The sequence below is a fragment of the Oryx dammah genome, unplaced genomic scaffold (genome assembly GCF_014754425.2).
Source record: "Oryx dammah isolate SB20612 unplaced genomic scaffold, SCBI_Odam_1.1 HiC_scaffold_3, whole genome shotgun sequence".
In the NCBI taxonomy this organism is placed as follows: domain Eukaryota; kingdom Metazoa; phylum Chordata; class Mammalia; order Artiodactyla; family Bovidae; genus Oryx; species Oryx dammah.
This window is the reverse complement of record NW_024070187.1, coordinates 36117918-36132567: the sequence shown is the minus strand read 5'-3', so window position 1 is coordinate 36132567 and position 14650 is coordinate 36117918. Positions and strand designations below refer to the sequence as shown.

The following is a 14650-nucleotide window of genomic DNA, read 5'->3' as shown; positions in this document are numbered from 1 at the left end:
TGGCTGAGTAATACTCTATAGTGTATATGTACCACAGCTTTCTTATCCATTCATCTGCTAATGGGCATCTAGGTTGCATCCATGTCCTGGCTATTATAAACAGTGCTGTGATGAACATTGGGGTACACGTGTCTCTTTCTATTCTGGTTTCCTTAGTGTGTATGCCCAGCAGTGGGATTGCTAGGTCATAAGGCAGTTCTATTTCCAGTATTTTAAGGAATCTCCACACTGTTCTCCATAGTGGCTGTACTAGTTTGCATTCCCACCAACAGTATAAGAGGGTTCCCTTTTCTCCACACCCTCTCCAGCATTTATTGTTTGTAGACTTTTGGATCACAGCCATTCTGCCTGGCGTGAAATGGTACCTCATGTGGTTTTGATTTGCATTTCTCTGATAATGAATGATGTTGAGCATCTTTTCATGTGTTTGTTAGCCATCTGTATGTCTTCTTTGCAGAAATGTCTATTTAGTTCTTTGGCCCATTTTTTGATTGGGTCATTTATTTTTCTGGAATTAAGCTGCAGGTGTTGCTTATATATTTTTGAGATTAGTTGTTTGTCAGTTGCTTCATTTGCTATTATTTTCTCCCATTATGAAGGCTGTCTTTTCACCTTGCTTATACTTTCCTTTGTTGTGCAGAAGCTTTTAAGTTTAATTAGGCCCCATTTGTTTATTTTTGCTTTTATTTCCAATGTTCTGGGAGTTGGGTCATAGAGAATCCTGCTGTGATTTATGTCATGTTTGCCTATGTTCTCCTCTAAGAGTTTTATAGTTTCTGGTCTTATGTTTAGATCTTTAATCCATTTTGAGTTTATTTTTGTGTATGGTGTTAGAAAGTGTTCTAGTTTCATTCTATTACATTGGTTGACCAGTTTTCCCAGCACCACTTGTTAAAGAGATTGTCTTTTCTCCATTGTATATTGTTGCCTCCTTTGTCAAAGATAAGGTGTCCATAGGTGCTTGGATTTATCTCTGGGCTTTCTATTTTGTTCCATTGATCTTTATTTCTGTCTTTGTGCCAGTACTATACTGTCTTGATGACTGTGGCTTTGTAGTAGAGCCTGAAGTCAGGCAGGTTGATTCCTCCAGTTCCATTCTTCTTTCTCAAGATTGCTTTGGCTATTCAAGGTTTTTTGTATTTCCATACAAATTGTGAAATTATTTGTTCTAGCTCTGTGAAAAATACCGTTGGTAGCTTGATAGGGATTGCATTGAATCTATAGATTGCTTTGGGTAGTATACTCATTTTCACTATATTGATTCTTCTGATCCATGAACATGGTATATTTCTCCATCTATTAGTGTCCTCTTTGATTTCTTTCATCAGTGTTTTATAGTTTTCTATATATAGGTCTTTAGTTTCTTTAGGTAGATATATTCCTAAGTATTTTATTCTTTTCATTGCAATGGTGAATGGAATTGTTTCCTTAATTTCTCTTTCTGTTTTCTCATTATTAGTGTATAGGAATGCAAGGGATTTCTGTGTGTTGATTTTATATCCTGCAACTTTACTATATTCATTGGTTAGCGCTAGTAATTTTCTGGTGGAGTCTTTAGGGTTTTCTGTGTAGAGGATTGTGCCATCTGCAAACAGTGAGAGTTTTACTTCTTTTCCAATTTGGATTCCTTTTTATTTCTTTTTCTGCTCTGATTGCTGTGGCCAAAACTTCTAAAACTATGTTGAATAGTAGTGGTGAAAGCGGGCACCCTTGTCTTGTTCCTGATTTTAGGGGAAATGCTTTCAGTTTTTCACCATTGAGGATAATGTTTGCTGTGGGTTTGTCATATATAGCTTTTATTATGTTGAGGTATGTTCCTTCTATTTCTGCTTTCTGGAGAGTTTTTATCATAAATGGATGTTGAATTTTGTCAAAGGCTTCCTTTGCATCTATTGAGAATCAAATGGCTTTTATTTTTCAATTTGTTAATGTAGTGTATTACATTGATTGATCTGTGGATATTGAAGAATCCTTGTATCCCTGGGATAAAGCCCACTTGGTCATGGTGTATGATCTTTTTAATGTGTTGTTAGATTCTGATTGCTAGAATTTTGTTAAGGATTTTTGCATCTATGCTCATCAGTGATATTGGTCTGTAGTTTTCCTTTTTTGTGGCATCTTTGTCAGGTTTTGGTAGGAAGTTTACCTTCCTCTGCAACTTTCTGGAAGAGTTTGAGTAGGATAGGTGTTAGCTCTTCTCTAAATTTTTGGTAGAATTCAACTGTGAAGCCATCTGGACCTGGGCTTTTATTTGCTGGAAGATTTCTGATTACTGTTTCAATTTCCATGCTTGTGATGGGCCTGTTAAGATTTTCTATTTCTTCCTGGTTCAGTTTTGGAAAGTTGTACTTTTATAAGAATTTGTCCATTTCTTCCACGTTGTCCATTTTATTGGCATATAATTGCTGATAGTAGTCTCTTATGATCCTTTGTATTTCTGTGTTGTCTATTGTGATCTATCCATTTTCATTTCTAATTTTATTGATTTGATTTTTCTCCCTTTGTTTCTTGATGAGTCTGGCTAGTGGTTTGTCAATTTTATTTATCCTTTCAAAGAACCAGCTTTTGGCTTTGTTGGTTTTTGCTATGGTCTCTTTTGTTTCTTTTGCATTTATTTCTGCCCTAATTTTTAAGATTTCTTTCCTTCTACTAACCCTGGGGTTCTTCATTTCTTCCTTTTCTAGTTGCTTTAGGTGTAGAATTAGGTTATTTATTTGACTTTTTTCTTGTTTCTTGAGGTATGCCTGTATTGCTATGAACTTTCCCCTTAGCACTGCTTTTACAGTGTCCCACAGGTTTTGGGTTGTTGTGTTTTCATTTTCATTCATTTCTGTGCATATTTTGATTTCTTTTTTGATTTCTTCTGTGAGTTGTTGGTTTTTCAGCAGTGTGTTGTTCAGCCTCCATATGTTGGAATTTTTAATAGTTTTTCTCCTGTAATTGAGATCTAATCTTACTGCATTGTGATCAGAAAAGATGCTTGGAATGATTTCAATTTTTTTGAATTTAGAAGGCTATGTTTATGGCCCAGGATGTGATCTATCCTGGAGAAGGTTCCGTGTGCACTTGAGAAAAAGGTGAAATTCATTGTTTTGGGGTGAAATGCCTATAGATATCAATTAGTTCTAACTGGTCTGTTGTATCATTTAAAGTTTGTGTTTCCTTGTTAATTTTCTGTTTAGTTGATCTGTCCATAGGTGTGAGTGGGGTATTAAAGTTTCCCACTATTATTGTGTTATTGTTAATTTCCCCTTTCATACTTGTTAGCATTTGTCTTACATATTGTGGTGCTCCTATGTTGGGTGCATATGTATTTATAACTGTTATATCTTCTTCTTGGATTGATCCTTTGATTATTATGTAGTGTCCTTCTTTGTCTCTTTTCACAGCCTTTGTTTTAAAGTCTATTTTATCTGATATGAATATTGCTACTCCTGCTTTCTTTTGGTCTCTATTTGCATGGGATATCTTTTTCCAGCCCTTCACTTTCAGTCTGTATGTGTCCCCTGTTTTGAGTTGGGTCTCTTGTAGACAACATATATAGGGGTCTTGTTTTTATATCCATTCAGCCAGTCTTTGTCTTTTGGGGCATTCAACCCATTTAAGTTTAAGGTAATTATTGATAAATATGATCCCATTGCTATTTACTTTATTGTTTTGGGTTCGAGTTTATACACCCTTTTTGTGTTTCCTGTCTAGAGAATATCCTTTAGCATTTGTTGGAGAGCTGGTTTGGTGGCACTGAATTCTCTCAGCTTTTGCTTGTCTGTAAAGCTTCTAATTTCTCCTTCATATTTGAATGAGATCCTTGCTGGGTACAGTAATCTGGGCTGTAGGTTATATTCTTTCATCACTTTAAGTATGTCTTGCCATTCCCTCCTGGCCTGCAGAGTTTCTATTGAAAGATCAGCTGTTATCCTTACGGGAATCTCCTTGTGTGTTATTTGTTGTTTTCTTCTTGCTGCTTTTAATATTTGTTCTTTGTGTCTTGGGGTGTTTCTCCTTGGGTTTATCCTATTTGGGACTCTCTGCGTTTCTTGGACTTGGGTGATTATTTCCTTCCCCATTTTAGGGAACTATTATCTCCTCAAGTATTTTCTCATGGTCTTTTCTTTTTGTCTTCTCCTATGATTCAAATGTTGGGGTGTTTAACACTGTCCTGGAGGTCTCTGAGATTGTCTTCATTTCTTTTAATTCATTTTTCTTTTTTCCTCTCTGATTCATTTATTTCTACCATTCTATCTTCTACTTCATTAATCCTATCTTCTGCCTCTGTTATTCCACTATTTGTTGCCTCCAGAGTGTTTTTGATCTCATTTATTGCATTATTCATTATATATTTACTCTTTTCCCTGGTGGCTCAGAGGGTAAAGTGTCTTGCTTACAATGCGGAGACCTGAGTTCGATCCCTGGATTGGGAAGATCCTCTGGAGAAGGAAATGGGAACCCACTCCAGTACTCTTGCCTAGAAAATCCCATGGACAGAGGAGCCTGGAAGGCTACAGTCCACTGGGTCACAAAGAGTCGGACACGACTGAGCGACTTCACTTTCACTTTACTTTCAGATCCTTGTTAAACCTTTCTTGCATCTTCTCAATCCTTGTCTCCAGGCTATTTATATGTGATTCCATTTTGATTTTAAGATTTTGGATCATTGTCACTATCATTATTTGGAATTCTTTATCAGGTAGATTCCCTATCTCTTCCTCTCTTGTTTGGTTTGGTGGGCATTTATCCTGTTCCTTTACCTGCTGGGTATTCCTCTGTCTCTTCATCTTGTTTATATTGCTGAGTTTCGAGTGGCCTTTCTGTATTCTGGCAACTTGTAGAGTTCTCTTTATTGTGGAGTTTCCTTGCTGTAGGTGGAGTTGTATGGGTGGCTTGTCAAGGTTTCTTGGTTAGGGAAGCTTGTGTCGGTGTTCTGGTGGGTAGAGCTGGATTTCTTCTCTCTGGAGTGCAATGAAGTGTCCAGTAATGAATTATGAGATGTCAGTGGTATTGGAGTAACTTTGGGCAGCCTGTATATTGAATCTCAGGGCTGTGTTCCTGTGTTGCTGGAGAATTTGTGTGGTATGTCTTGATCTGGAACTTGTTGGCCCTTGGGTGGTGCTTGGTTTTGGTGTAGGTATGGAGGCGTTTGATGAACTCCTGTCAATTAATGTTCCCTGGAGTCAGGAGTTCTCTGGTATTCGCAGGGTTTGGACTTAAGCTCCCTGCTTCTGGTTTTCAGTCTTATTTTTACAGTAGTCTCAAGACTTCTCCTTCTATACAGCACCATTGATAAAACATCTCGGTTAAAGATGAAAAGTTTCTCCACAGTGAGGGACACCCAGAGAGGTTCACAGAGTTACATGGAGGAGTGAAGGAGGAGGAGGGAGTTAGAGGTGACCCGAATGAGATGAGGTAGAATCAATAGAGGAGAGAGCAAGCTAGCCAGTAATCATTTCTTTATGTGCACTCCACAGCTGGACCACGCAGAGATGTTCACGGAGTTATACAGAGAAGAGAAGAGGGAGGAAGGAGACAGAGGTGGCCAGGAGGATAAAGTGGGGAATGAAAAGGAGAGAGACAGATCCAGCCAGTAATCAGTTCCCCAAGTGTTCTCCACCGTCTGGAACACACAGAGATTCACAGAGTTGGGTAGAGAAGAGAGGAGGTAGGGAGGAGACAGAGGCGACCTGGTGGAGAAAAAGGAGAGTCCAAAGTGGGAGAGAGCAGTCAAGCCAGTAATCTTGCTCCCAAGTAAAAATGGGTACTGAAGATTGGGTTCTTAAAGGTACAAAATTGATAACAAATACCAAAAAGCAAAGATTAAAAATCTAGAGTTTGGAGTTTCAAAAATACAATATTAAAGAAAAGAAGAAAAAAAAGAAACGAAAAAAAAGTCACAAAAATTATTAAGAATATATATATATGAAGTTTGCTTTAAAAAAATAGGGTCTTTTTGTTTTTTTTGCAAAGTAATAGTAGGTTATAAATGTGAGAATTAAAGGAGTAATAGATGATTTAAAAATTGAAAATATTAAAAAAAAGAATGATCATAAAAATAGTAAAAATATATCTAGGACTTTCTCTGGTGTTGTTATGGGTATTGTGGGGTCAGTTCATTTTCGGGTAGTTCCTTGGTCCGGCTTATATTTCTCAAGATCTATAGGCCCCTTCCTATGTAGTCTGTACTAACGGACAGGGTTTTAATCTGTTGCACCTGTCCCTTCCAAGGCGTTTCCCTCTGTTTTAGCTTCTTCTGTTTGCTGGTCTCTTCAGTGTCTGATTTCCACCCTGACACAAAGGGGGCGGTGGTGGACACTGTTTTTAGGCTCACTTGTTCAGTCATGCTGTGGGGAGGGAGGGACGCTGCAAACAAGTAACACTGGCCTGTGCTTGCAGTGTCTCAGCCACACTGGGCCTGCCCTTGCTCACGGCGGGTGTACCCTCCCTGCTCACACTGCTTAGGCTCTAGGTTGCTCCACCAGGAACCGTCCAAGGCCAGCTCTGGGCTGCATGCACCTCCCAGGTCTAAGCCGCTCAGGTTCAGGCACTCAGGTAGTCCTCAGAGGCGCAGACTTGGTTGGGCCTGCGTTTTGTGCCCTTCCCAGGCACCCCACTCCAGTACTCTTGCCTGGAAAATCCCATGGATGGTGGAGCCTGGTAGGCTGCAGTCCATGGGATCGCTAAGGGTCAGACACAACTGATCGACTTCACTTTCACTTTTCACTTTCATGCACTGGAGAAGGAAATGGCAACCCACTCCAGTATTCTTGCCTGGAGAATCCCAGGGATGGGGGAATCTGGTGGGCTGCCATCTATGGGGTCGCACAGAGTCGGACACGACTGAAGCGACTTAGCAGCAGCAGCAGCAGGTCCAAGCAGCTCAGGTGATGAGGTGTTTGGTGAACGCGGTTGCTGCGACTTATTGCCTCCTCCATCCCTGCTGCTTGGTTTTCTGGGTGTACAACCGGTGCACCTTCTCAGGTGGATGTTGACTGTCCAGAACCCCAAGAAGTCTTAGCAAAGAAGCCTGCTTGCGGTTTGGTAGATAATGTCTCTCTGGGGCTGCAATTGCCCGCTTCCGGCTCTGGCTGCCTGTCACCGGAGGGGGATGGTCTGCAGCTGGCTAGTTCTGTTCAGTCCTTTGTTCTGTGCGCAGGCCTGGCGGTGTCTTACAGCTTTTTGCATGGTAGCTATCCCACAGTCTGTTTTGCTAGCCCAAGTTAGTTCACTCAGATTGCCCTCGGGGCATTCAGGCCAGCTCCTTATTCTAAGCAATGCAGCCCTTGCCTCCCTGCCCAGCCCCAACTTGCTAGTGGTGAATGCAGGCGTCTGTGGGAGTTGAGGGAGTTACCGTTGGACTCGTAATCTGTGGGTCTTAATTATTTATTTATTTTTCCTCCCTGTTATGTTGCCCTCTGTGCTTCCAAGGCTTGCCACGGACTCAGCAGTGAGAGTGTTTCCTGGTGTTTGGAAACTTCTCTCTTTTTAAGACTCCCTTCCTGGGACAGAGCTCCCTCCCTACCTCTTTTGTCTCTTTTTTTGTCTTTTATATTTTTTCCTACCTCCTTTTGAAGACAAAGGGCTGGTTTTCTGGGTGCCTGATGTCCTCTGCTGGCATTCAGAAGTTGTTTTGTGGAATTTACTCAGCGTTTAAACGTTCTTTTGATGAATTTGTGGGGGAGAAAGTGGTCTCCCCATCCTGTTCCTTCACCATCTTCTACTATGAGGTTTTAAAATGCATTTTATGCTGTCCCAAAGATTGTTACAGAATCAACTAAGTATTCATCACTTCCTGAGTGTTGAGAACTGTGGTCAAAAGATGTATAAAACCTCTGTGATCAAAAGAAACATAAGAAGAAGTATTTCCTTCTTCTTGAAGTATATAGGCATGCTTAGGTATTATAGTGTATTATGTGAAGTGAAGTCCCTGTCGTGTCTGACTCTGCGACCCCATGGACTGTAGCCTACCAGGCTCCTCTGTCCATGGGATTCTCCAGGCAATAGTACTGGGGTGGATTGCCATTCCCTTCTCCAGGGGATCTTCCTGACCCAGGGATCGAACCCGGGTCTCCTGCATTGTAGACAGGCTCTTTACCGTCTGAGCCACCTGTAGTCATTAGAGTTCAGCACAAGACAGCACTCATTAAAGTGTTGAGATTTTGAATAGATTTGTTGTAGTGGTTTGGTTAGGGAGGAAGAGTCACCATTACTAGACTCTTAAGTGTCAACCATTGTATTGGATAAATTTTAGTAATTTTTTTTAAGTACCAAAAACTCCCATGAAATAACTCATTACCTCCATCTTATAGAAAAGGAAACTGAGGCTTAGAAAGTTTAAGCTACTTGTACAGGTTACAAGCAACTTGTACAGGTCACAGACCTGATCTGTACAGATCAAATTCAAATCCTAATAATCTCCTGTGACCTACTCAGACTATGATCTCCCCACCTTTCTCCAAGACCATTCAGAATGGGCTGGTAAGATTGGCAAGTCTGCGTGGCAGAGCTGTGGCTTGAGTTTAGAGTGTGCCATACAAGATCTGGTGGGTGGGTGGGAGGCAGATGTGTCTGTGTTAGTCAGCATCCCAGAAGGAAAGAGATGGGAGATACAAGTGGTAATTAAAGAAAGTTTAATAGAGGGGCTGTTTACAGAGGTGTGGCAAGGTTGCAAGAGTCAGCAAGGGGACATGAGGTGCTGGGAAGGATTCCCACTTGCAGGCCTGAAGGGACAGGAGAGGGAGTGGCATGGTGTGAGGCCAGTGTGACTGGAGAAGAGATACCCCAGCAGCTGTGGCCACAGTTAGAGGGTCCCACCAAACTGCATCCAGGTAGTGAGGGAGAGAGCGGAGGGGGAAACCCGACTCCTGGGCCCCCAGATCCCCTGTCCTGCCTCCTGTTGACTGAATGCAGGGGAACCCAGTGGCATGGTCTGTAGGGGTCAGCTGTGAGGCTCAGAGAAAAATGGAGAATTGATCTGAGAATAAAGTGAGAATGGCCTACCCATCCTATTGTGGAGAGAGTGAGCAGCGGCCCACAGCAGGAGGATGAGAAGCTCCAGGTGGCCTCTGCTGGGGGCATCAGATTCACTGGTGGGGAGAGTGTTCTGGGAGGTGGTAGAAGTGAAGTTGAAGGGCACATTGGAAGTCGCAAGCATCAAGATCAGAGACGCCTGATCTTAATCTAATATTCAGTAGTAAGCCAATTCTGTTTCACATAAGCCAATGTTAATTTATTTCTTTTATAAGCCAGAGAACTGGGGAGGAACCCTGGAAGAATGATGAAGGGAAGGCAGGCAGGATGGCTATCTGCGTGTCCACTGGGATGGTGTGAGTGAGTGTGCCGGGCCCTTTGCACAGTTCATTTGGCTTGTTCTGTCTTCCAGTGACCTATGGGATGATGAGCTCCAGCGTGTACTACTACACCCGGATCATGTCACAACTCTTCCTGGACACCCCAGTGTCCAAAATGGAGAAAACTAACTTTAAAACTCTTTCTTCAATGGAAGACTTCTGGAAGGTATTTGCAAATGACCTCTTTATCATTGAAAATTGTTCATTTGGCTTCATAACTTCAATTCAGTGGTGTCTACAGATCCTGCTGTGCACTTAACGCTGGGTGAGGTGCTATAAGTTATGGTGAGTTGTTAGCACTTCTGTTGAGAACCTTGCATGTGCCTTGTCTCATACCTCACCTTATTTAACCCCCATTGTAACCTAATAAGGTAAGTACAAAAATCATGTCCCAGATTGTAAATGAAGAAACTAGCATTCAGAGTGCGTACATGTGGCTAAGAAGTAAGAAGAATGGACTTCTCTCTAGTGTGACAGAGACTTCCTCACCCTAGGTTGTCATTCATTCAGTCATTCATGATGCAGTAAATATCTGTTGAGTATCTCCCAGGATATAAGGCCCATGAGGGCAGAATTTGATTGTTTTGTCTTGTTTCACTTCTTTTTTTGTCTCTTTTGTTGATGGTGTTATGTACTCCAGAACAGGGATTCATGTGCCTAGTACAAGGCAGGCACATTGTTTCAAAGATCTCTAATGTAAAATTCAACCCAGCTGCTCCTCAAATTGTCACAAATTCCAACATTAACATTAGAGGATAAGCAAAAAGTGATATCATAGGAAAAATATTAAACTGATCTCGAAGATATATACAGAATCTAAGAATATGGGAAGGGAATTTGGAGAGAAAATGCTTGTTTCCTCCTGGGGAAATACTTTTTAACATTCTTCCTAAAGTCTGGCGTCACAGCTGTTGATTTTAAAGATAGGGGAAATGGATCACAAGAACCAGAGTGCACTAAATAATGCCTAAAAATTCTTGGAATCAAAATCCACATATATAAATCTTCCCCATTTTAAGAAAGCAAAGCATTCTATCTCAGTTGACCATCTGATAAAGATATGACACTGAGAAACAACTCAGTGTGACAAATGTGAGTTTGTCATCCCTAGAGGCAAACTAAGAAGTCTCACATATACACAGTTCTGTGGTGATGAAAGCCAAACTCTAAAAACAGAGAAGAGGAAGAAGGGGTGGGGGGCTAGAGAGTTCACAATATGGCAGAAATCTCCAGACAATTAAAGATCCACCAGATAGCAGACTGGTCATCAAAACGATAGTCTTTTATCTCTGCAATGATAATGAACCATGATTACTATGTGGGATGCTGTTTTAATAAGGGAAAGTGAAATTGATCATGGTTATAGATTTATGCAAATGGCACCACCATCCCCCACTGCCCACCCCCTCCACCCCCCGCCTTTAGAACTAGGGTAAAAATCCGAGTTACTATTTATGAAGTGCCCACTCTGTGCCAGGTATAGCAACCACACAAACGATAGATATTATAGGGACTTTCCTGGTAGTCCAGTGGTTGGGACTCCACACTTCCACTGCAGAGTGCGCAAGTCTGATCCCTGGTTGAGGAACTAAGATCCCACATGCCACGTGATGTGGCCAAAAAGTAAAATTAAAAAAAAAGATAGATATTACAGATGCTCAGGTCCTCACAGCTAGCAATTAAATGGTGGAGCACAATTGGAGCAAGATCCAGTTCCTCTGACAGCAAAACCCACCCTTGTCACTCTGCCCAGAGTTGTCAAACTATGGGTAACACAAGCATTCCAGGAAGAAACAAGGCAGCCTCTGAGCTTGGAGCTTTTCAAAAATGTTGCCTTTGCTTTCAGTTCACAGAAGGCGCCTTGTTGGATGGGCTCTACTGGAAGACACAGCCCAGCAACAGAACAGAAGCCGACAACCGAAGCTTCATCTACTATGAGAACCTCCTGTTAGGGGTACCACGTATACGGCAGCTCAGAGTCAGAAATGGGTCCTGTTCCATCCCCCTGGACTTGAGAGATGAGATTAAAGAGTGCTATGATGTCTACTCTATCAGCAGTGAAGACCGGGCTCCATTCGGTCCTAGAAATGGAACTGCGTAAGTGTCTGTGGCTTGTGGACCTGGGCCTTGGCTTCTCATGGACATTCATTCCATCATTTTCTGACCCTTCACCAAGGAGAATATGCCCTTAATGCTTATATTTAAGGCTGTGGCCAAACTTTGGCTTCTCAGGTTTTCTCTACTTTTTACATGCTTCATCTTCCACATATATATTTTTCAAAAGGCTTAATTATTGACCACATCCCCATAGGCAGAAAGCTACCTGGGCCTTCAGAGGTTTCTTTTAAGATGCCTGGATCCTATGTTTATAGATCCAGTGCCATGGTTCACTAGGTTGTTACTAGGAAGTTCTTTTGATACAGAAATTCTTTTTTATTAGCTGTTAGAAATAAATTTGTGTTCAGAGTACAATTATTTAAAGTGTATAATAAGTTTTTGAGGCGGTTTTTCTCTCTGGTTTAAAATCTGTCCTCAAATGTGTGTTTATGATTTTGAGTACATATCTACATTGTGTGTATTTACAGGGATTTTTTAGTGTTCTTTGATAACCATACTTAAAACATCTTGTGTATCGAGGGAGGGCAGTCATTATTTCTAGAATTATTATAAAAAGTGAGAAGAGCTCTCAGGCTGTCCCAAGGTGGATCTCTTGGGTCATGGGCCCTGGGTAAATCACTATGGTTAGAATTTTCTTCTAAGCTTTATTAAACTCTTTCAGTTTATCTAGATCCCTTTGTTGGGAACTAAGACACCAGACTCCATATTAGTTGACACACTTGAGGGCAAACACCTTTTCAGTAACCGGGTTCTTTGTCTGTCATCCAGTGCACACCCTCTTTAATGCCCCGGCCTGTAAGAAACAAACTTATTACACATCAGACTTAGAGTAAAGGGACTGAATCCTCAAAACACAATTTTTCCAGGTTGTGAAAAATGATTTTGTTCTCTAATGCTCCATTTTCTAGTTCTCGCAAAGTATAAGAAAGAAAGAAAGTGAAGTCGCTCAGTCATGTCCGACTCTTTGCGACCCCATGGACTGCAGCCTACCAGGCTCCTCTGTCCATGGGATTCTCCAGGCAAGAATACTGGAGTGGGTTGCCTTTTCCTTCTCCGAAGCACATGTTTAAACTGCGGCTCCTTATCTCATATTTTTATTTATTTATTTTTTCTTATCTCATATTTTGTTTCATGTCTTGATAAGAGAGATGTATACAGCCTCTACTCCATGCCAGATGCTATTTAAAAAGTGAATTCGTGCATTATCTCCTCTACTTTTCACAGAACAACTTTGAAATAGGTGTCAGTTCCACTTTATAGATGAAAAGATAGAGGCTCACTTACCCAAAGCGTTTCTGTTAGTAAATGGAACCATGCTAGGATTTAACCAGCTTGACTCCAAAGCCCATGATTCTTCTGTGATACCACATTGCTTCTTCCATATTAATTATGTTACTCTGATGGCCTCTTGTTGCCCTAAGCTTCCTGTCAGAATTCAGGCTTCTTAATGGCAGGGACTCTGTTTTGTTCAACCAGTATATTTCCAAAGCTTTGAACGGTACCTAGAACATCCAAAATGTTCAGTAAATACCTGTTGGATAACAATGAATTAGTGATCTTCCATGCAGGGTGGGCTATGAATGGGTCCTTCCTGTGTGTATTCTAGACCATCCCTGGTCCTGCCAGAATCTGAGTTATTCCCATTTCGCCTTCCCTTCATCACCATACTTCTTGAAAGAAGAGTCTTCACTGCTTCTTCCTTTGCGTTACCATTGATTTACACCTTAATGCTTAAGCCTTTGCTTTTGACATCTCTCTTGGAAGCTACTAGTGGGTTTGTTCTGTTTGCGGATCCACTGATCCATTACCAGCCTAATCCTCATCAACCCCTCTGCAGGATACGGTCTTGTTGATTGCTTGTTCTTTTGACTTTGGTGAGTGATAGTGAAATTGAGTTTCTCTTAATTCTACAACCCCCTTCCTCTCTCTTATTTCCAGGTTCTATATTCAGATCTCTATCTTTTCTTTCTTTATACTCTCTCCTTTGGTATTCAGATGGCTCCCATTCTCGCCTCTGATGATTCATTGTTTCTTCAACAAATATACTGAATGTTAACATGTGCCAGGCATGTTCCCAGTGAATTCTCCCTTTTCTAGAAATGCCCTTGGTGCTGGCTGGAGTGAAGAAGCAATGTTCTATCACTGCTAACATTCGAGTGATAGAAGATGAGTCTGCATGCCACCTGGAGCTCCCATCATTGAAAATGCCCCAAACTGAACTCATCACTTTCTTGTTGGATCTGAACTCCCTCCTGTACATGGCACCACCATCTTTGAATTGCCCAAAAAAAGACTCAAGTCATTTTTCAGAGGTCTCCTCTCACTTGCCCCAACCTCCAAATCAGTGCCAGGTCCTGTTGACAGTCACTGCTGTGACCCTGTGTCAGTTCTCCCTTTTCCTTGCCACCTCACTGCTCTAGTTCAGGCCTCGTCGCCTCTTGGTTCTTGTAGGGACAGCTGACTCAGCTGTGTTGGGGTCTGCGGGACCACCCCTAGGTTTACCGAGTCGCTTGAAAAGCTCCCTGGATTCAGAATATATTCACAGCTAAGGTTTATTGCAATGAAAGGATATATGCAAAAGCAGAGAGAGGGACAGGCACATGGGGCAGAGTCTGGAGGAAACCAGGTGCAGTTTGCGAAGGTCCTCTCCCAGCGGAGTTGCGCGGGACATGCTTCCTTCCTCCAGTAACACACTGTGACGACTCATAGGAAACGTTGTCTGTTCAAGATGCTCATCAGAGACTTGGTGCCTGCCCTATTTTACTGGGTGCTGGTCACATAGGCAGGCTCTGCCTGGCACATCCTCAAATCCCAGACTCCCAGAAGCAAAGCAGGCATGCAGCATAAGCCACCTTGTTTGTATGGAAGCCTAGGTACCTCAAGCCACTGTTTCTGATCAGTGAAAGTGTTTTATCAGTGTCAGTTCAGTCACTCAGTTCAGTCGCTCAGTCGTGTCCGACTCTTTGCGACCCCATGAATTGCAGCACGCCAGGCCTCCCTGTCCATCACCAACTCCCGGAGTTGACTCAGACTCACGTCCATCAAGTCCGTGATGCCATCCAGCCATCTCATCCTCTGTCGTCCCCTTTTCCTCCTGCCCCCAATCCCTCCCAGCATCAGAGTCTTTTCCAATGAGTCAACTCTTCACATGAGGTGGCCAGAGTACTGGAGTTTCAGCTTTAGCATCATTC

The 14650-nt window shown here is 42.0% G+C and overlaps 1 protein-coding gene across 1 annotated transcript in view; it reads left to right on the top strand.

The window, feature by feature from the left end:
- Positions 1–14650, top strand: part of PKD2 (polycystin 2, transient receptor potential cation channel) — a 70388-nt gene that overhangs the window by 30923 nt on the left and 24815 nt on the right. The window contains exons 3-4 of the mRNA XM_040237890.1: positions 9374–9507; positions 11188–11438. Coding sequence (XP_040093824.1) covers positions 9374–9507; positions 11188–11438 — 385 coding nt within the window. The remainder of the gene's footprint in view (positions 1–9373; positions 9508–11187; positions 11439–14650) is intronic.